General features: G+C 37.3%; 1 protein-coding gene across 1 annotated transcript in view; it reads right to left on the reverse strand.

Moving 5' to 3' along the window:
• ppm1e.S (protein phosphatase, Mg2+/Mn2+ dependent 1E S homeolog) overlaps window positions 1-22,669 on the reverse strand; it is a 104,791-nt gene that overhangs the window by 10,087 nt on the left and 72,035 nt on the right. Inside the window, exons 2-5 of the mRNA XM_018249657.2 lie at window positions 16,619-16,737; window positions 11,140-11,336; window positions 10,658-10,846; window positions 2,059-2,202 (exon numbers count right to left, since the gene is read on the reverse strand). Coding sequence (XP_018105146.1) covers window positions 2,059-2,202; window positions 10,658-10,846; window positions 11,140-11,336; window positions 16,619-16,737 — 649 coding nt within the window. The remainder of the gene's footprint in view (window positions 1-2,058; window positions 2,203-10,657; window positions 10,847-11,139; window positions 11,337-16,618; window positions 16,738-22,669) is intronic.

Raw genomic sequence — 22,669 nt, forward strand, 5'->3', positions numbered from 1 at the left:
CCCCAAAAATTATACACATAAATATAATATTGCCCTTTTACATCTCTGGCCTTGAACCACCATTTTGTGAAGGTCTGTGTGCTGCCTCAGAGATCACCTGACCAGAAATACTGCAGCTCTTACTGTAACAAGAAGAAGTGTGGAAGCAAAAGACAGAACTCTGTCTGTTAATTGGCTCGTGACCTAACATGTATGGTTTGTTTGTGTGCACTGTGAACCCCAGAGGGCAGCCCTTATTTTTTAAAATGGCAATTTTCTATTTATGATTACCCAATGGCACATACTACTAAAAAAGTATATTATTATGAAAATATTTATTTACATGAAGCAGGATTTTACATCTAAGTTGTTTTATGCATTATATTTTACTAGAAACCTACATTGTTTGTGGGTATAATTCTCCTTTAACTGATGTTTGGCTGCAAATGCTTTTTTGTACATTTGGTTTTGACTATGAACCAAAACGCAGGAAAAAGCATTTAAACTAAGGGCTTACACATAGTGGTATTTTTATTTATTTTTTTACAATAATTTTTCCATTTATTTTTTCAGATATCAGATGCTCTTCTACGCAGAGAAGAGAGCAAACATCACATTCAACCACATTTGCAATAAAATGACATGAATAGTTTACGCATAGTGGTATTTTTTGTATATTGGGTCATAAGACTATGTAAATTGACATGTATAGAAGAAAATCAGACAATAAAAAACTATTTGGGGTGAAATGATTTATTAGGCCCCACTCAATTCTTTACAATCTAACAGCTATATAAAATATTGCTGGAACTCTCAACCTGCTATTGTTCCTGGTGAGGTCGCCATATGAGAGGATTGTAACCCGATATGCCCACCAACGGCTGGGTGATAGAATGATCAGATTCAAATGTCTAATTTAATTCATGGCTGTCAGATTTCTGCATTGTTTAATAACAGAGTAACCTACAGAGGAATATTTATCCACATTCTATCACCAACTCAAAGGAGGATATTGGCAGAACTAGAATATTGTTTGCTTTTACACAGATGAATTGACAGATGAATTGAGATAAAGAGTAAAGACATGCGTTCTGTAGACTGTTACATTTAGCATTTATACAGTAAACATGGGCCAGCATGAAGTTTTTGTTTTGAGTTTGTCTAACAAAAATATTAAGGACTGAATATATTTTTTTTCATCTGTTTTCCCTCTTTTTTCCTTCTTTTGACAATGACTATGACAAGGTTACTGTCTCAGCTTGCAATTTCAGCCCAAAGAACAATTTTCTCTAGAGTTGACTAGTGACAATCTCTATTATCACCTCCATATTGAGTTATAATACCCTTAAAGAACTAGAATAAAATGACTGTAAGGTGTGCATCCTAGAACGCCAGAGGGTCTTCTGACACCATGGAGACAAACTATAGTCAAAGTCAAAAAACACTATACATATCAGTAATACCTAATTTAAATAGAGAGGAAAACAACCAGAAAATAGCTTTCAAAGCTTGTTCAAGCAGTTCCACAGCATACTCAGGGTCAGACTTAGCCAATGGGACACCGGGAAAAAACCCGGTGGGCCCTAGCCGGGGTCTGATTCCCCCCAATCGGCTGCCCTTAAAATAAATAATATGTAATTCGTGCAGCGGTGCACGGTGTGTGCGTTGCAGGGGAGGGGAGTTGGGTCCAGAGTTTGGAAGTCGGGAGGGGGCACCGGTGACTGACAGGAGAGCCCTTAGGGTTGCAGCCCTTGGTGGGCCCCCAATGCTCCAGTCCGACCCTGGGCATACTTTTCAGCTCATTTATATATGGATAAGATCGACTTGGTTAAAAATGTAACCGATTTAAAGGCTCAGTTTTTGTCCAAGGTATATTTAGAGTTAATGATAACATGTTACTGGGTGGTGAAGAATCAGGCCATCAACGTTAAGCCCCATGGCTATCTACCAGTGATATAAAGATGGTTGGCTAGATATCTAGGTCACCTTTTAAAGGATCAGCATGACCGTACAAGTAAAACAAATTATATCAAAGTGATTGTTGGTTTCAGAATATAATGAGGTCTCAGTAGTCCTTACCTCTCTGTCTGGTTTATGTGGCTTCATTAGTTCCACAGCCTGACCTCCCCGTACTAACATCACCTGCGAGTCTCCTAGCCAGGCAATGTGCAGCATGTTCCCTCGGATAAACGTCACCACACCTGTTGTTCCACACCGAAGTTTCTGTAGGAAAAAAGGAAAGCAAAATGACCATGACTATTATAAATATTTTTATTGCAGCCTTTTGAAATTCACATATATTGCAGTCCTTATCTGCCACACAATCCTTTGTAATTACATGAAATGTCTCGCTCCACGTTTTCGTGATAATTAGCAGGATCACTGTAAATTGATCGCAAAGCCTATTGTGTTAGTCACTAAAAAATTATTTTCGTGCTATTTCTCGAGCTAAACAGGACAAACATTCAACAGTCATGTTGAAGCTACTCCATAATCAGTGGCGTAACAAGACTGCGCCAGTGCATTCTGATCCCCATAGACCCACCCACTCCGCCTACTCGCTGCTCGCTACTCCCCACCCCCATATGCCTACTTCCTGCCACGTGCCAGGGTTCCCAAGCTGCCTGCTTCTCTCTTTCCTGCCAAAGGTAATAGAGCTTGGCTGGGGGTGGGATTATTCTTTTACCTATAGGGGAAGCAGGCCCCACAGTCTGGGCCACCCTGTTCCCCCGCATCTGCTTCATCTATAGTTATGCCACTGTAGATAATTACATTACCAAAGCAGAGAAAAGCAGAGGTCCATTAGGCATGAGGATGATCAGTGTATATTGGTAAACAAGGGGGTAAATTGCTCCTTTAAGAGAGATATAGTCTTAGTTACACATGCAAAGAACGATGGTTTTTGGCTACAAATGCACCTTCAAGTTCACAAATGCAACTCTTTGCTTTTTCTAAAGGAAGCACAAAAAACAGTGTGACCTTCTATGTATAGAGCACTTGCTGGCTCTGCTTAATACAAGAATGGGGGAATATAACGGGATGTGGGTAGCTCCTGGCATGGCCTTTTATTGGGTGCCATTCATGGTGTGCATGAAAGAGTGCCAGGGAACACAAAGTGCTCTAGAGTCCCATACTTGATCCCTGGTAAAAATTGTATAGACATGCAAATTATAGCCCATGATAAACAATCGTCTGTGCCAATCTTCTGACCTGCAACTAACCATTTAGATTAATAAAAAAAAGCAGTGAAGAGAATAAATCACACAATGCTTGGGCCAGCAATCGTACAAAAGGTAGTGACAAATAGTAGTGACATCTCCTATTGATATCATCCATACATGCAGATATATTATCGGTAGCCAATATAAATCTTTTAACCCGTCTGATCGACAGATAACTATGTTGGGACACACTACACGGTCTGAGAATCGTATGAAATGAAGGTTCTGAATCTTTGCATAGTATAAATGTATTAAAAGTTGGAACTTTTCTTTTCAAACAGCAGTCCATTGTTAATTAAACACATAACTTCTTCCAAAAACCCCATTGAAGGTTACAGTAAGAGAGTTATAGCATCACAACAGCTGTTTTTGTTTTGCTACTTTTCCAATGTCACCTTGAGCTTTGCATCGTAGTGTGATAGATTTCACCATGTCACATACACATCTGCTTCGATCCAAGCGAATATTGCTCGTGCGCAGAATCATTAACTCTTCCCCCTGTCAGTTATACAGCTTTATGCAGCCTATTCAGAGCTGAAAAAGGAAACTGGAATGCTTCTGAATTCATTCTGAACATTAATGTGCTTGTTCCTTAGTGATATGCACATCCTCTATATATAAATAATAAACAGTGGGGAATTTGGGGTCAGCACACCTCACAACTTAAACATCAAAATCAGACAAACATTCTGCAATTGCATTTTTCTTCTCCAATTTCCCATAAAGCTGCTGTGTGCATGTCAATCATTCTTGGCTTCCACACAAAATCAGTACGAAGCTATGGTGGGGAATGCGTGGGCTGCATCTGCTGCTTAAGAAATCTCCCTCAGAGAGCTAAGGCGTCAGTAACCTGCTTTATACAGGGAACATTCAAATTAAGCTGTGCTCCAGTTTTGCTAACACCACATGGGTTCCCATTCAATAGCGCTATCAAGAATTTTCATATTGCTAATAAAAGAGGAAGAAAATTGAAAGTTTTTTTTTATACTGTTGTTTCTCAGCCATATGTCAGGTTCTATAGAAAAAAATCAGTTATTCAAGGCAGAAATATGTTGAAAAGAATCAACAGTAAAATAAGCATGTTTAAAAGAAGCCAGGTGTTTTGATGAGGATTATGATATAACAATCAACTGATATATTTAATGCTTTGCTAACATCTGTACAGTTACAATGAATTGTAGACCTGAAGCAAATCCAACACTCACATAAAAAAATGTAAAAAAATAAAAATAAATTTCTATATATATATATATATATATATATATATATATATATATATATATATATATACTATATATATATATATATATATATATATATATATATTTAACGAACAAACAGCCACTCCAAGGACTTCATTACTGCCAAAATCAAGGTAAAGTGTTATTTCTCAATGTTTCCCCAGTTAGAGAGCTGAAACGTTGAGAAATAAAACTTCACCTTGATTTTGCAGTATGAAGTCCTTGGAGTGCGGTTTGTTCGTTCATTTTGTATTAATATGTTGACCAGCACCCAGGCAGCTGTGGATTGTTATGAGTGCACCTTCATCAGTAATAATTTCCTGTTATGTTCTATACAATAATGTACAATAATGTATAGCTCTAAAATAAATACCATCGGAGTTGGTATCAAGAAAATACCAACTATACCTTTACAAAATACATTTTCCTAATATATCTCAAAGCAGTAACTCATGGCAATCAGCTGTTTACATTTATTATTCTCTCTGGCTACACAAAAAGCCAATGATTGATTGGTTGCTATGAGTTACTGTCCAATGTTTATAATATATACATTATTATATGTTAGCCCTACTAAGGCTCCTTTACTGGGCACATTTGCACCTGGGCAGAAACCCAGCCCATTGCAGGCAAAGAATTTGATATGGGTTGATTAGGATTTCTGCCAATGTTGATAAATGAGCCCTGTCTAATTGTGTTTTAGGTTCCCAAAACACAGGTGATTAGTTGCATTCTAGGGCCACGAGACGCTGACATAAATAGAAGACTCAAGTGTCCAAGGGAGCAACATATAATGACTGAGCCACCCCCTGTAGCAATGTCACCTTTGCTTAACTGAGAATAAGGTCTTGGTAAACAAGAGAGGATAAATTAATAGAGATGATCATGATCAGCATTCAGGACTGGCACTGATCTAAAGATTTTTACTTCCATTGTTTGCTTTATTTGTATATATTATTTATCTGTATTTGTTTTATTTGTATCCATTTGATATGCAAGTACCTTTCCTTCAGTCATTTTCATGACATTATTGCAGGACATACTCACAGCAGCAAACAGAATTGTTGCCGTGCATGCATGAGATCTTGAATTTGAATTCTTATCAGACCATTATCTGTGTGTTTGCATGTTGTAAATGGCATGATAAATGGCTTGCGATGACTTGAAAAATGTTTAAATTCTCTGTAAAGCACTTCATATGTTATAATTGGAGTATAAAGTTTTCAGATATTTGCCCATTCAAGGTATATAATCTTCATTTAAGCTTTGACATTAAGATCAATTTGAAATAACTTTACAATAAATTTACAAATACAAATAACTTTACAAATAGCACTGTTTGAATATACAATAAGCACATTTAATGAAAAAAAATATTTTCAAATAATATGTGTCACTGGAGTATTGCAAAATAAAATACTGCCATTTTAAGCAATATACTGTAATCAAACCCATATGAGACAGACTAAGGGCACACTTGCAAGATAGGTTACATTGGCTTCCTGTAACAATGAAAACCTGAATTATATTTGTTCATTCCAGTCTGGTGTCCCATGAAGGAGCATATACAGCATCACAAAATTCACACTTTTTTTCTTGCAGTTATATGTGCTTCTTGTCTGGCTGTCAGCCCTATGACCTTCTTAGTTTTAGGACTTTTTGTATAGATTGTCTCAACTGAGATATGTGAACTGGAGGCAGGTCATCATCAATTAACCTCTGACAGATCAACAGAGAAAGTGATTAAGGTAGTTCCCTCCTACATCTAGAAATAGATCTAGAAATAAAGTTCCATATAATTGAGTTTAGAGAGAGCTACATAATAAAGTATAGATAATTCACTTTGAATCAGTGTAGTCAAAGGATGAGTGGTTGCTGGTTTGGAAGGAAAATAGACCCTGGTGATACATACAGTTTATCTTTTCTTTACAACATACACATGTAAAAACATTGAAGCCAATGGTAAGCCCTGCTTCCTTGTAGCACTGGGGTTATAAATTCAATTCCAGCCAGAGCACTGTCTGCAAGAAGTTCATATGTTTTCTCTGGGTTATCTGGTTCCCTTCAGTGTAAAGTCTTCTTAGGGTGAGACAGACTAACCGGGTCAGCTTCTCTGCTTCACTGGTTCTCTTCCAAACTCCAGATACAAAAAAAAAACAGGTTAACTGGTTCCTGATAAAACTGACCCTATTGTGTGTGAATGTAATAGGGACCTTAGACTGTAAGCTCCGTTGGGTCTGCATCTGATGTGAATGTAAAATTTTAAGGAATATGTCAGAACTATATACAGTAAATAAAGGATACCAATAAAGAAAAACTGACGTAAATAGGATAAATGTACGCCTATTTTATCTGCAGATTTGCATTCATTAAAATGCAAGGAAGCTTCCTATTGTTTTTTCTCTTGAGAAATCTCAAACACTCAAGCCTGAGTTAGAGATTCATTAAAATTCAAACATTTCTTGATTTTTCACAGAGAGAAATGTTGCAGAGCATTTCTACAGTGTGTATTGCTGAAGCTATTCACAAAGGCAAGACTGGCAGTTCATCCTTCCAGCCTCCTGGAGACTATTTACAAAAGTAGTTGCACCTATACATGCGTTTCATTGCATACTTTCAGACTCCTGATAAACTACCTACAATAGCATGCACAGATGCTACTTTAATAGCTACCAGCTTGTACATTTCAGGGCTCACCTCAGCAGCTTGTGTTGATAGATGGAACTGAAATGCACCAAGTGAACTGAACAGTAACGTTGTTATTGATGCCCCATGTCTTGGTATTACAAAAGTGATGCCACCATCTAAAAACTAGGTACTGCAACTTCATGAAATTCACCAGTATTGATACACCACTTTGTGCAATTTGTGACATAATTAGTGGCTGTCCACCATTCAGATGGTATCCTGGGGTCAGGCCAGTTGCAGGAACACACAGTGAATTTCAGTGCCAAAAGGCATATGTATGCAGGCCAGATGATCCCTGTTCCCCCCAGGTATTGGTGATCCCAGGTGGTAGGCCAAATCTGGCTGATATGAACACTTGCATCTGCTGCCAGTTATCTAATCACCAAAAAGGCTTGATCAGTGTAGTCCTTGGCTCATAGTGTTTTCTTTCTGGACAACATGAACAAACCTAAGCAGATACTCATATGAAAAGATGATTATTTTGGTCCAACAAAAGGCTAGTTAACTGTCATTTGCTAACTGGGTCAAGAATGTTCAAATTGTAATGTGATATCTGCTGGTATGTAGCAGAGGTAAAACATTCTACATACTTTGCTCCCTTTGCTATGATCATTCTTTCTCCTTTCCAGATAATAGGGATGTGCACAAGACAACCAACATGAAGGAAGACTTAACTGATAAATATGGCTTTCTTGCCAGTGTTGTTCCATTCATGAGGCAAGATGAGAAGGACTACCCGGTAACTTTCAGAGCAAAATTCAGCTATTCTAGTGTACAGGACCATGTGTTGACTGTAACTTTCAGAGCAAAATTCAGCTATTCTAGTGTACAGGACCATGTGTTGACTGTGGGTTCAGCCATGCAGGAGCCCAGTCTGAAATAAGTGTTTCTGAGATGATTTAGTAAACATCATTCATAGGTCCCCTTCCCTGCTGATGCTTACAAATGCTTTCTTACCTGCCATCCCACTGTCATGCCAGGAGGCCAAAAAATACAAGATACTCTACATTAAAGAAAACCTTTTGTGCCTATTAGTGCCTCTAAATGTAAAAATAAAATACAGTTTAAAATTTAAAGACTTGAAAAAGAAAAGCAAGAAAATTTTGGAAGAGAATAAAACTGCATTGTTGGAAAAAAAATCACATATTTTATATAGAATCACTTTAATGGAGAAATATGAAGCCACCATGACTCAATGAATTAAGAGACAAGAATAGCATGCAATAAAGGGATCTGTTTATCTGGCAGATAATCAAGGTCATTTTGTTTGGCAAGAAAGTTTCATTAATACACAGTTGCTCTTCTTGCATGTTGTATAAGTAAGCTGGTTCACTACAGGTATTAACGTTAATTCTATCCAATATACCTTCCCATAGCCATTGATGTTTTCCAATATACACCTAACCTTCCTGTTTAACTGAAAACAAGAAAAACCTACTATGTTTTCTAGGAAAAATGGAAATACTGCAAGGCTTCTTTGGAAGCAAGCGCCCTTTACATAAAAAATGAGGATCTGACTAGTATCCTTCTGTTCTAATGTTGAATAACAAATCCTCCTTGTGCAAGAAAGAAATGACCAACTATGACTATAAATCACATTTGACATTCAAGGTGTAATTAGCTGCAATGTGTAAGAAAGCAATAGCTACCAAAATTTCAAAGCACATGAAAAATGAAAGAACTAGGCCTGTCTTAGTTCCTTTTTTCCTCCTCTGTAATTATTTGAGGAATACTGAAGATTCTTTGGATTTCAGTATTAATGGTAGAAAAGACACAAAGAGAAGAAAAATAAAAATATCAGCAAAAGGCAACAATACACATAAAGGGAGTTGATAAGGTCTAACATGCAGTAGTAGTACGTATGTAAGGAGATAGTGCTCGGGCCCTGGTAAGTTGCAAATATCGCAAAGTAAATACAGCACTTTATCAGCAAATATCAAAAACACGATTTTAACCTTTGGAGTTAGACAGCCAGTTCACTTAGTGATAATTTGTTTGTCTTTCTTAGAGGAAGCTTTGAAAAGAAGAAACAGTCGGCAAGAAATGATAAAAAAAAATTGAAAAGCCTTAATGAGAAACCTTGTCTTTTTTCTTGCCAAATATATACTGCGGATCTATATGTAAACTCTTTTTATAGAACAGACTGTTGTTACCCACTCATTTTATCAATAACTGTAAGACATAATTAATTTTCCTAAACATAATTAGGTGATGACTCAATATAGTTATAAGTACTGATTACATTGCTTTTTCTGCAAAATGCCTAGTTTAACGCTCAGTATTACCATTGTTACACTGCAAACTAACCAACCTCCCAGTACAATAAGATCTATACAAAGTCAGCAATGGAAAATGGAGGGGGTTTGTCCTCCTGAAAAATTGACTGTAGTGTACAAGTTACAGAATCTATCCTGTGACTTAATAAAGGGTACTCCATGATTATGAAAGTGCGCTGTCCAGTAACACTGCAAAGTACCCAGAATTCCAGTTTGTACTGGAGGGCATAGAGGTGAAAATGCACCCTTGCCAGCTTGCATTGGGTTATTTTGCCTGCTTGTAAAAAAGAGCAGTCTAACCAATAGAATACACAATCTCAAAGCTTAACACCCCATCACCCACATGCACAAGCTGTTACTCATTGGGACAAATTCACTAACCTCCAGAAATTCGCCAGCTATGCTTCGCTCATTTCGCCAGGCGAAAATTCGCCAGGACAACGCTAATTCACTACAATGCAAAGTTGCTTCCAGGGTGCCTAACGATGGCAAAGTTGCGCTAGCGTTGGCTAATTTGCATACGGCAAAGTTAAAGTTGAATGGACGTATATGTTGCAGCAAATACATTACATTACACAAGCCCAGGGAACCTTAATAAATAAAATAGAGTTGTTATAATGCCCTACACATGAGCCCTGTATATAGTTTATGTGCCATATGTTAGGAAATGTAGATGGGAAGCTGGGTACCCCCAAAAAAATTTACGATCTTTTGCAGCCTATCACCCTGAAAAACTGAAAAGTCGCCAACGTTTTTTTGGGACTTTTGACATTTTTTTTGAGGAACTCCTATATACTATATTGCACTTTGCCTGGTCTGAGGTGGCGAAGGCAAATCTGGCGCAAGAGGTAACGTTCATTAAAATCCGCATCTTATTGAATTTGCGTAGTTACATCCATTCGCCAGAGCGAAAATTTGTCTGGCGTTAGAGTTCAAAGCTAGCGAATTTAAGCCAGCACCCGAAGTCCCAAAATGACGTCACGCTCGTGAATTTTCGCCAGTGTTAGTCACTTTAGTAGATTTGCCCCATTGGCTTTAGGATCTTGAGAATGGTGCATGAAAAAGGAGTTACAGGTAAAGAGTTACTGGTCTCAGGGCAGCCTCATAACTCTCAATTCTTTTGTAGGGCCTTAACGCAAGACTATGTGGATGAGCATTTTATAGTAGGTACCTGTAACAGTTAAGTACAATTAACATTATAGGTGACATCAAACACAATTGCGCATGAAAAGTAGACCAAAGCCAAACGAACCTCCCTTGCTGCTTTCTTCATAAAGCTCTCGTCTGTAATTTGAAATGCTCTGCACAAAGCTTCAGCTGGATCCTGTGGGAATATTTCTTGTCGCACCAAGTTCACATGCAGGTGGATAGAGGCATAAATGGCAGCATCCACTCCTCCATGACCATCAAACACAGCAAAGTAAGCTTGCTCTTCCTGATCCTGTGCAGAGAAAAGGAAACCGTTATCAATCAGGTACAACATGACAAAATTCATCTCCCTTTACAAAATTTCTCTTTTGACCAACACCACAACAGCTGAAATGCATTACAATTTCATTTATCAATTGCTACCATTCACTGTGGAGATCAACTATTATGGAATGTTGCTGCATTCAAATGTAGTCATCTTGATAAATCTAGCTATGCCTTTAATTATTAAAACGGTTTTCTGTTTAATTCGTGACTTCTGTAGATTGAATTTAATAGGCAGAATAAAAACAATGATGGCCTTACCTCCAAATTGAACAGGATATTAAAGTCAGGGATGCAGACATGCTTGTCCTCCATCTTTCTTCGCATGTTCTTGATGGCGTGGATAGAGATATCATAATACATGTGTGGTTTGCGTAGGGGGAAGTCTTTTACCCAACTGCAGCAGATTTCATGCAGCTTGCCGAATACTCCACGGGCAAGTTTTATGGCCTCAAGTTCTAAAATGAAGAGAAAGTTTATAAACTGGCATAATCCGTTGTTCATTTCACCATAATTTAAGTGACTTATTGTGTGTAAAGAATGTCCTGCCCATGGATATTTTTCACTTAAAGGGCACCAGATGGCTAAATATATATTTTCCCAAACAAAGGTACGGGCTAATAGAGCCCACCCTCTGGTTGGGGGTAACCGTAAAAAGTTATGTGTAAAAACTATTTTTATTGAAAACAGTATTTGCCTGACTTCTCTTTGTCAAACCATAGACAATTTGTTTTGGGGTTGACATTCCCTTTAAAAGGGTACCGTGTTTCACACAAATAGTCTTATGATAAGGATCCTTTTATTCAGATCTATCATAGTCTCCTGTGGGAAGCAAAAAATATGGGGACATCTAAACTAAGAACATTGCCCCAAAATCATGTGAATACAGCCTAACCGATTACAGAATGCAAAACAGTTATCATCCATAAAACAGCACAGCATTAACACTGAACTTTTAAAATACTACCAATTAAATCATTTTACCCTTCACTAAGAAATAAACAACAGTTATAACATAAGCCATAAATAAAACATTTTTATTTTATCTGCCTCATCCTGATATGACCAGCAGTTTTTGTATGTCTCTATGGAATTTCTCTTGATTGCTATTTATTTGAATCTTTTTCCATTTGAATATCCACTGGAAAAACAAGCAAATGGCTCAACTTTAACTCTCCAATCAAGGTTATATTTTTTTACTGGCAAGCCATTAAAATGTTAACATAAGCTTCCAGTAAAGCCTTCTCCTCACAAACAAGCCTAATGTTCACTGCAAAGTCAGAAAATACAAGCCTCTTTCTCTGGAAACAGGTCAAATCTCCTAACAGAGGGAGATCAAAGCAAATATTTTTAATCCTGAGAAAACAGTTTGATGGCCAGTGTGTGTGTGTTTATTCCCGAGTGTCCTGATGTGACTTGGATAGTGCAAGCAAAGCACATACTCCGTTATGACAGGGCATACAATTAACCAATCAATATACCCGGCACCACTTAATGGTGTATGTTGCTGAATAATGCAACTGAGAAACAGAGTGTAATGTTGTTGAATGCATCCTTATCTCTAATGCAAAAAAAAAACAATTGCCTTTAACAAAGTGTTAATACCATAATTGTTGTTTTTGCTAATTCATAGGGTCTAGAGCTAAAATAAGGAGATAACATTAAAAGCAATGACTGCAGCTGCCTCAAGTTTCTTTCTCTCTTCCATTCCCTAAATACGTAAAAATCCTGGACTGATATAGAAAAAGCCCAATTGTTTGCACCTGATCTCAGAACGATTCTACTGATGTGTCTGTGTGCATGGTGTGCAGGGAGCCTGGGACCAGATACTTTCTGTAAATGGATTAAACGTGCAACTGATTACACCACTACAGCAAAATAAATTACAGAGCTGGGGCTACCAGATGATGTCTGGTGGGATTTCCCAGAGTTATTATTTGTTAACCCTTTGCTTTCTACTTGTTCTACAATCCCAGAATACATGCAACTAATAAAGCAGCCACAAAACTAATTATAGTAATTGTGCCGTTTTTTGTAGCTCAGAGAAAAGGAATGAATGGAATGGCTTCCCTTCATACCTAAACATTAGTTCTAATTCTGCTGCTTTTGTCAGATTATGTTCCTTGCCCAATCACCCCACCACTTCCACGGTATGCAAATAGCACCTTTCAATCTCAGGGGCCCCTGACTGCAATTCCCTCTACCCCATGTACCCTGCAGAAGGGCACTCAAGTGCAGGTGTTATTGAATTCCACAATAAATAAACAATAGATCTGTAACTGGATAGATTTTTCCTAAAGATTCTCCTATGTTATTAGGAATCTATAAGCCTGTGCTATTGGCTTATGGATTGTGATATTTAACAATATACAATTAAGTGTACTACTACATCAGTAATGCAAAAGAGACCCAAAACTCTACTGAGTATTATACTCAGAGTAGTCTACTGAACATTATTGTAAATTATGTTCTTTATTGCAATTTACATTGATTTTCAGTTTTTAAGAAAAAAAAAAAGATATTAGCAGTTTGATACCAAGGCAATGCCCAAAAGCTCATTAAATATGCAGAAGGGTTTCCAATGAAAACCACTTTGCTTATTGCTTGCTCAGTCTGCATGAAATTTATAGCTTTACTGACAAGAGAGGTTATCTATAGTAATAAGTCAAATTAACTGGATTTGTTGTATTTTTTTTCTTTTGAAGGCGTTTTGCTAGTCATCCGACTGGCTTTCTCAATTAAGAATTGAGAAAGCCAGTCGGATGACTAGCGAAGCGTTTTTAATTTGATATTTTTTATTCTACACATGCACTTAAGAGAATTACATGCACTTTAATCTGAGTAAAGTGGGTTTAATGCCTGTGATTTTTTTGGGTAAATTTGCACTTTGATTTTTTGGAAGGTATATGCACTTTATTAGTATACAATTTAAAAGTATTAAGCATTTAGACACTTCTGATTTTATTTTTATTAATTTTTTTAATTTATATCTATAGTAGATTATTTTTGCAAAATGTGGAATTGTGATTAAATATTAGTAGTGCATTGTTCGGGAATAGAAATGTATAGATGCACATCCCTTATTATCCCTTATTATTATATCCTGTCTTTGATAATATAAAAAAAGGTTTTCTTTCTAATAATGCTAAAATGAAGAACACTATTAACTTTTTACAGTAGGGTTATTAGTTTATATGAAACTTAATTGTTTTGAGACATGGATAAAATGCAAGGATTGGGAACAATGAACGCTTGAACATGTATTTAAATATTGATGGAATAGAAGAAGATAACTTGTTTCTGTAAGGAATAGTTGGAGAATCTTTAGTTGCCCTGTGGCATGGCTTTAATAATATAGTGAATAATAAACCCTGGAAAATGTATGGGGACTAATGTGCAGGTATATGTGCAGGGATGTGACCTAGGATAGCCACACCTCCTCTGATGAAGCGTCCAATGGCATGAGGAGTGGCCAACATGAGGTATGCAGACAGGGGGAAGACACTGCCTTGTAGTATGTTATGATGTAATGCCTATACACTGTATCTTATAATTTGAAACTATTTGCTGCTGTGATTTTGCACAAATGTTTAAATTGAGTCACTTTGTATGTTTCATTGATTAACTGCTGTGTATATTTGGACTCTTGCATAGTGCTTACATGTAGATGGTATTATCCACATTACTACGTTTATTTATGATAAGATAAACCTTCAGAGGGAAAACAAGTATTCTGATGATCATAAAAATCATGACAGAATCCCTTTAAATAAAACATATCTTTAGCATTGTACAAAGAGAGCCCTAATCACACAAATAGCATGATTTTCTGGGACAGTTATAATGTGCAGGGCAGGTGCAATTAAGCACCTTTTTGCATCTTGCTTTGGGGCTGGACTCCACAAGCGTTTTTGGTCAGATTGACGCTCGCCGACAAAACGCACCTGGCAAGTCGGATGGAGTCGCACGCGTGAAGATACAATTGGCGTTGATATGACTAATAATGCTCAGGGAGCTCTAGCCTTGTGCTAAATTAGCTAATTTGCTCTTTAGTACCATGATTATACGATGCATGCATTTCCTGAGGCAATGCATATTATTTGTGATATTTTAAGGGGTTAAGACACAATTGTAATAACACACAGACACACCTGTTATCGGGCCCCTTAACACTAGTAACTAATCCATGTCAGACACAGGTCTAGTAACTTGGGCAAACTGAGTGCAGACTGTTGCCTATTTACAAATAAACTGGCCCAAGCTAAACTCTTTTTAGCCATTCCTATAAATTTACCTACTTTAAAAATTCTAGTCTAGATCCTATTGGGCCTCAACCATTTCAGCCTATTTGTTTATAAACCTCTTAGAATATGGTTTAAAATTAGTTGGTTCTTTGAATTGTGATTGCAGTGTATTCATTTTAAAATAACCTTTTTATAGGGGTTGTTCACCTTCAAACACATTTTTCAGTTCCGTTGTCTATTTGCGATCGTTTTTCTATAATTGAAGTGTAAAGTTTAAAAGCAGCTCTGGGGGGGGGGGTCTCTTTAACTGTTCTAAATTGATACATTTGTTATCTTTGTCCCTGCTGAGCAGAATCCCTGAGTTTCATTAAAGGCAGCTGTTAGACTTGATACAATAGTTGCTAATATTCCACAGATACTGCTGAGAAATGTATCAACTAATGTAGAATCTAAGGGGCAGATTTACCAAGGGTCGAATTTCGAAGTGTAAAAAACGTCGAAATTCGACCATCGAATTGCATTACTTCGATATTCGAAGTCGAAGGTTTTTTTAATTGAATTTGATTAAATCGAAGTCGAAGTAAAATCATTAGATCGTACAATGAAATCGTTCGAATTGAACGGTTCGAACGATTTTACTTAGACTTCTAAAAACTTAGCCAAATGTTGGCTATAGGTTCTAGGAGGTCCCCAAAGGCTAACATAGCAATTCGGCAGGTTTAAGGTGGCGAAGTGTTGAAGTCGAACTTTTTTAAAGAGACAGTACTTTGATTTTTGAGTTCGAACTTTTTTACTTCGAATCGAAGTCAAATTTAGGCCTATTCGATGGTCGAAGTACCCAAAAATTTTGTTTGAAATTCAAATTTTTTAAATTTCAAAATTCACATTGACCCTTAGTAAATGTGCCCCTAAATGTAACAAATTGTAACAGTTCGGAATTTGCTCATGGATCACTGAGCTGCCAGATTCAAACACTGGAGACAGGAACATTAAACTTTAAATTTTGGAAAAACTGTAAAAAATAAAAGATGGAAAGCAATTGAAAAAAGTCCTTATTTCTGGTGAACAATCTAAAAACAACTGAACTGAAAAAGTGTTTGGAAGGTGAAAAACACCAAACTTAATTTTGCTGCTGTTGTCAGTAAAATAATTAAAAGTCAGTATGACTATGAAGATTTTCATTCATCCAGGTCATGGTATATCTAGTATAGGTAAATCTAAAAACAACTGGACTTGCTGAGTAATCAATGAATTACTCAGCAAGTTCAGTTTTTTTTAGATTTAACTATACTAGATATAATTGAAAGTCGGAATAAAGAAACTTAGAAACAAAAATGAAAGACAAACAGCAATATGAATATTTGGTTACATACAACCTCTGTTTGCAGGATGGAAAAATTCTCTTATATAAACCTCAAGTGCCACTGTTCTACTGAAATGCCTTAGCACCCTAAGGAGTGATCGACCTTGGAATATCCAGTCATGCATTAACTCACGTAAAATCCCCTCTGTGCCATCCACATGCTTTGGTGAGTAGTACACAGACAGGTCACTTTGCAGGATTTCATCTGCTGTTGCCCTTGCCAATGCAGCAGCCAGGAAAGACGGGCAATTACTAAAGGAAAAAAAGAGGAGAAAGCACATTAGTACAACTGTTTTAACAAATCCAAAGGCATTTATTTGAAACGAGGGCCGAAAAAAAGGAAAATATTCTACAGTCACACTGAGAGATAAATTATGTTACAGGTTAGCAGCTTGACTTCTCCTGGCATATTGAATTATTGCTTCTATTTCTACATCCATACACCCTCTACTTGTGGATAGACAATTCTGATCTTGCCACAAGTGGATGGTGAATTGTCACTGAAAACCCTGAAAGTCATTATGTAGATCTAATTTTGAGGAAACAATGTATTGCCTTTAGCGGCCCCTTTACTACTGGACCTTTATTTCCTTCAGGGGACGATTGTTAATGGGTTGATTAACCTTGCCAATGCGTCTTGTGAAATCCAATTTAATAGCAGAAGTTGAAGCATTTCTATTGCATTCTGTCCTTTGCTGGTATAAAGGATATAATATCCTGTTAATTTGTACACTGGAATCCATTTAAAGGCAATTTATCACCCCCAATTCATAAGAACCATTCTGCATGGCCAGTAATTTGAATGTACTCAGACTTGTGCAAAGTAGTACTTCTTAGAGTAAAAAAAGCACAGCTTTGCTTGTCAGTGTAATACGTTTTTATACAATGGGCCAGATAGTTTAAAAGCCCTAATATATTTAAACTGCACACAACAGTAAAGTAATATGCAATGGCAACAGGATTATGCACGTGGTGAAAAGGCAGAGGTTGTGCAAAGAACACTGAGTGGCAGGGGCTGAACTAGGGGTTGGCAAAATCGGCATGTGCCTAGAGGTGCAACAGTTGGGGAGCAGCAAGCACATCTTTTGTCTTGTACCTTGAGACTATGCATTTGTGTCTCCCCACTGCAGTTCTTCCTTTACTGTTGACCCCAATTGTTGGCACACCAGCAGACAAGCTCATGTGTGTACCTGTTTGTGCATGCGTGAGAGTAGAGGGGAAGCCCAGTGCAGTACTTACTGCAGTACCCACCACCTACATACTTGTGTCCTCTTCTCTTACAAGTAGAAGAATGTGGCCGGCGAGCAGATACAGCAATAGTGGAAGTAGACCCCGGGCCCCCCAATGACCATAAACTCTGCTTCCTCTAATAATGCATAATCCTTCCTCTATAATTGTCCTATTGCTGTCCGCGTTCAAATAATAGGGTTAATCTCTAGATTTTCAGAGCCCAATCAGGAGGGCTGACTTTTTTTGTTTTGATGAGATGATAAGGCAGTGGTATACTGTGGGAGAAATACTGAGGCATTGATATGTTAAGAGGATGAAACTATACTACATTTTGTACATTTAGTATTAATGAGGTACTGAAATACTACTTTACAGGTCATCTTGGGAGGAGAGCTGATATAGTATTTTAAAACAATGAAGCAATATTCCATGCCACAGTTGACAGCAGTGGGAAATAAATAGTTTTATGGCATGGACTCGACTAAGGAGCTAACAATTTGTTTCACAGAGGTGAGGCGACAGTGGCAGAGGAGTCAATAGTCTGTTTCACATAGGTGCAGTGACCGTTGGAGAAATGCCAGTAGTCTGTTTAACAGAGGTAAAGTCACAGTAGGAGAACTGACATATTTTACAGAGAAGCTGACAGTTAGAGATAAGCTGTTTCATAAAAGTGAAGGAAACAGTTGGGGCAGAGCTGGCTATCTACATTAAAAAGAGGTGACAGAGGTTTTTTGCACACAGAACTTTTCTTCTGATTTTTACAACCCTTCTGTCTTTTACAATATGTTGCTTTGTTATTTTTTCTAATGCCTATGTCCCCTTTGCCCTGACTATTACTAAGCTATTATGTTTTTTGCCTATATATTACTTTCATATTAGTTTATTTGACCAGTTCTACTTGTGCATTTCTTGCTGTCTGACAATTATGTTTATCCCTTTTCAGTTTTCTTTTAATTTTTTTCTATTCTGTTTACTTGTGTCTCTCCACCCCCTCTTGTGCCCTCTGTGTAAAATTTGTTCTGGTCTTTAATTTTCTCTTTCCTTTGTCCCTTTCCCTTCAGCTCACACATTGTGATCTATTGTTCCCTTCTGGTTTTCCTGTTCTTTTTTTGATGTATTTATATCTTCTGGTTTCTTGGTTTACCAGGACAGAGGCAAATCTGTGTCTATGCTTGTGTTTGTGTGAATGCCCAGCAGTGCAGTAACATTATTCCTCAGTGCTGCACAATCATAGCTCCTCATAGGTACAAATATTTGCCCCAGTGCAATAACCCATAGCATCCAATACAATGTTCTCTTTTAAACAGGTAAGCAGTAATTGCAACATTCTAATTGTTTGTTATGTGATAAGACCTGTAATAAACATCTAGAATGTCTGAAAAATATATATGTATTTCATAAATCATTATATATATATATATATATATATATATATATATATATATATATATATATATATAGTCTTATTAATAGATCATATAGGAATGGCGCAGCTTAGGTAGCATTGTATTTTAATTCTTCATGCTTTGTAGCAATTTCTAATTATTAGGGCACACATGTATGTACATTTCTAGTATTTGTAGCATAGATGTAGATAATTGAAACATATGTGTTTTTTTTGTACAGGGGTATCATTTGTGCCTCTTATAGGTCCGTGACTACTTAGGGTATACAGAATAAACAGTACATAAGGATATTAGAACTCACCCTGAATTACATAGCAGTACAAAGCTGCATTCTAAGTAACAAAAATAGGAATGCTTGAGCAAGTGCACATATGCCTCTATCTAGGCTTTAGATATTATTCTAAGGCACTTTCTAGCTGCAGAGAAACAAAAGAAAACATGCTGCTATTAAAAAGCATTGTGTTAATATAGTTACACTCTTTTCCTAACTGTGCCTGTGTGAAAATACCGGCATTTATAATGTTGTTACTCACAGTATCAGAAGTGCAAAATAATCTCTATAATTAGAATCCAGTCTGCCGATTAAAGCACAAAGTGGCTCACCAGTTGGTGTCAATAGTCCACCTCTTCTTCCTAGTCTTGTATTTTATACTATACCCAAACCTACACACTGTCACTAAAGACCTCATTAGAGATAGTATGGGGGTTTGAAAATGCATCCTATTTTATGATGCTGGCAGCGTGGGTGTTATCTAACACACTTCCAGCTGCACTTCCAGCAGTCTGGGGAGTGCCCTGCTAAAGTGTAAAAAAGGAAGAAAAGAAAGATGAACACTTTCAGAAGATTATGATGGACAATTTCCCTTAATTAACTATCAGAACAAAACAAGATTTATGTAGACATGAAGGCACCCACACAGTGCCATAATAGCTTTTTATACTGTGTACAATGTAACACTGAATGATTTTATCTGTAATCCAGACTATAAACTCTGCGGGATCTCTGTATTTAGAAGACATGATGTAACCGAGCATATTATGTTGAGAGAGAGCAGATAGGGGACTCAACTGCTGTCCATTACTCCTTGGGGTCATGCTTACCCTATTTCCTTTCTTCCCTCAAAGAGACCCCTTTGGGATATTGGTGGCTCAGGGACATCTATTCTATGCATAGAATGTGAAGCTGCAGCCTTGCATGATACATTTTTCACAAGTATTCCTTTTTGGCATGTTGGGGCACCTTCTGCATTTGTGTAGATAACCTAAAAATGTAAATATCTGTAACTGATGACAATGGTCGGTTCATTGGTCCACACAGGGGCAATCCTGGCTCCTCTGCCATCTGATGCAGCTTTCTGCTGATGCTCCCCCCCCCCCCCGTGTGCTCAATTTTTTGTACCGGAGGAGATTGGGGGGTGTCCACAATGTCACAATGCCTGGTAACCGGTGTGGAACTGCAGTCTAAGGCGAGTTTCACGACTTGCCTCATTGGTGCAGTGTCCCTGGGTTCAAGTAGCTATTCAGTACAGCTCACTGGAGGTGATGATAAATGACAGTTTTTACTATTTAGAGGAAGGGTGTATATGGGCAGAGTAAAAGTAAATTGGGAAGCAATTAGAAATTAGAGTAAAGTAGGACTTGGGCTGTAGCATTTGAACCCAAATATTGAGCAAACTGGTGTCACGTATCTTGGCAATATCACTATAAACCCCCTCACTATAGAGTGTTTATGATCATGCTTCCCATTGTGAGCGAATATTTGTTTAGGCCCCTTATCTTATAACAAGGTTACATATGGTATTACTACATTTGTAAGAATTTCCAGGACAATAAAAGAAGCATTCAACCCCAAACATGACTTTCACTAGGCAGAAGCCAGCTCTACTCTAGTCAAAACTCCATTATCCACAATGTCCTAAGCCTTTTCATTTCTGCGTTCTCCGTCTGTCTCACTGCAAAGACCTCAAAGACAGTATTGTGACATTTGCCACTGCGTTGTGATGCAATTTGCCACCAATTTTAAAATAAAAGGCTATGCCCTATCCCCAATCTGTGCCCAAGCTGGCACATTCCAGAGAATCCTGCCAAAAAGAAAGTCTACATTTCCTGCTGGAGCTGGTTTTTCATTGTCCAAAAAATGACAAAAGCCTTAGACCTTGCCTAGATTATGGAGGTTGAATAAAATTACTATTTAAAACATTATCCTCTTCCACTATTTCCTCATCTCTTTAAAATAACCATCTTTTAACGGTTCTATGGAACCTATCACTATTCTCACTGAAACAAAAACTTTGAGCACATTTCATCTGTAAAAACACTTAATCCTTCTGTGCTGTGTCTTCATTGTCTGTTGAGCTAATTCTTGGAATAAATATACATTTGAGTCAGGCTGGGGTTACACTTGCGGTCGTTGTTACCTAGAGTACCCTAGTGGATACCAAAAACATCCTCTGTCTCTTAGATTCTCTTATGGAAATGGGATTCCCCATGTCCATATGTATGTGTGTATGTATGTATGTGTATATATATATATATATATATATATATATATATATATATATATATATATATATATATATATATATATATATATATATATATATATATATATATATATATATATATATACACACATCTTGTTCTCTCCCTTGTATGAAACTTCAACCGCAGTAAGTTCCTTCTCTGCCTTGACCCGATATCCCCATGGACTCTACTGCTGACAAATATGCAGATCTCACTACCATCCTAATCTACTACTTCTTGAAGATGGAAGCTCTAGTTTGAGGTTCTATTTACCAAGATTTTCATTAAAGAAATGTTCTGCTTGTATGGGTTTCCCTCTTGAATTGTCTCTTTTCTGATATTAAGACCATTTGGAATCATGCTTATTAAGCTCTCATGAAAGCTGTTATAAGTACATTTTCCTATTTGCTCCTCCTTTTATTGGTCCCTTCAAGATCAGGGAAGTTGTAAACCACGTGTGTGTCAATCTTAATCATAGTATGGAAATCTTCATCTCCTTTGATGTCTCTTTGTTAAAACCTGTACTCAAGAATGCTTTTTCCTCTCCTGTTTCTGTTGAAGGGCATTTAAAGGAATTTGAGGTCCAAGAAATCGGGAACTCCTGTAACATCAGGTAATATCCAATATTTAATTAACTGGAGGGGGTTTTATCCTGAAGAGAGATCTTGGTTTTCTTCTATAGACACTTATGCTCCCCGGTGCATGCTCCTAAAAAGGGGGAACTGTCTTAGCTCTTTGTGCGCTGGGCCTGGGTGTAGGTGCATCTAGAACACTTGTGCATTGTAACACTTTAATGTTACTTTTGCCACCAATATTTTGAATAAATTTCTATCCCCAATCCTTGACCAAACCGGCTCTGTGTACTGTAGTTTTTTTGTTCCTGTTTTGCTCTGGATCAACCTCTGCTGCATTTAGGTTCTCTGTCGGTCCATAGCAGAAAGGTTTGGGTACCAAAAGAGTGTTGAGGTAGACTTGAACCAACAGGGGTTTTGTGCTTGCCTTCCATCTGCTCGACTAAGGACAGA

This window comes from Xenopus laevis, chromosome 2S (genome assembly GCF_017654675.1).
Source record: "Xenopus laevis strain J_2021 chromosome 2S, Xenopus_laevis_v10.1, whole genome shotgun sequence".
NCBI classification, from domain to species: Eukaryota; Metazoa; Chordata; class Amphibia; order Anura; family Pipidae; genus Xenopus; species Xenopus laevis.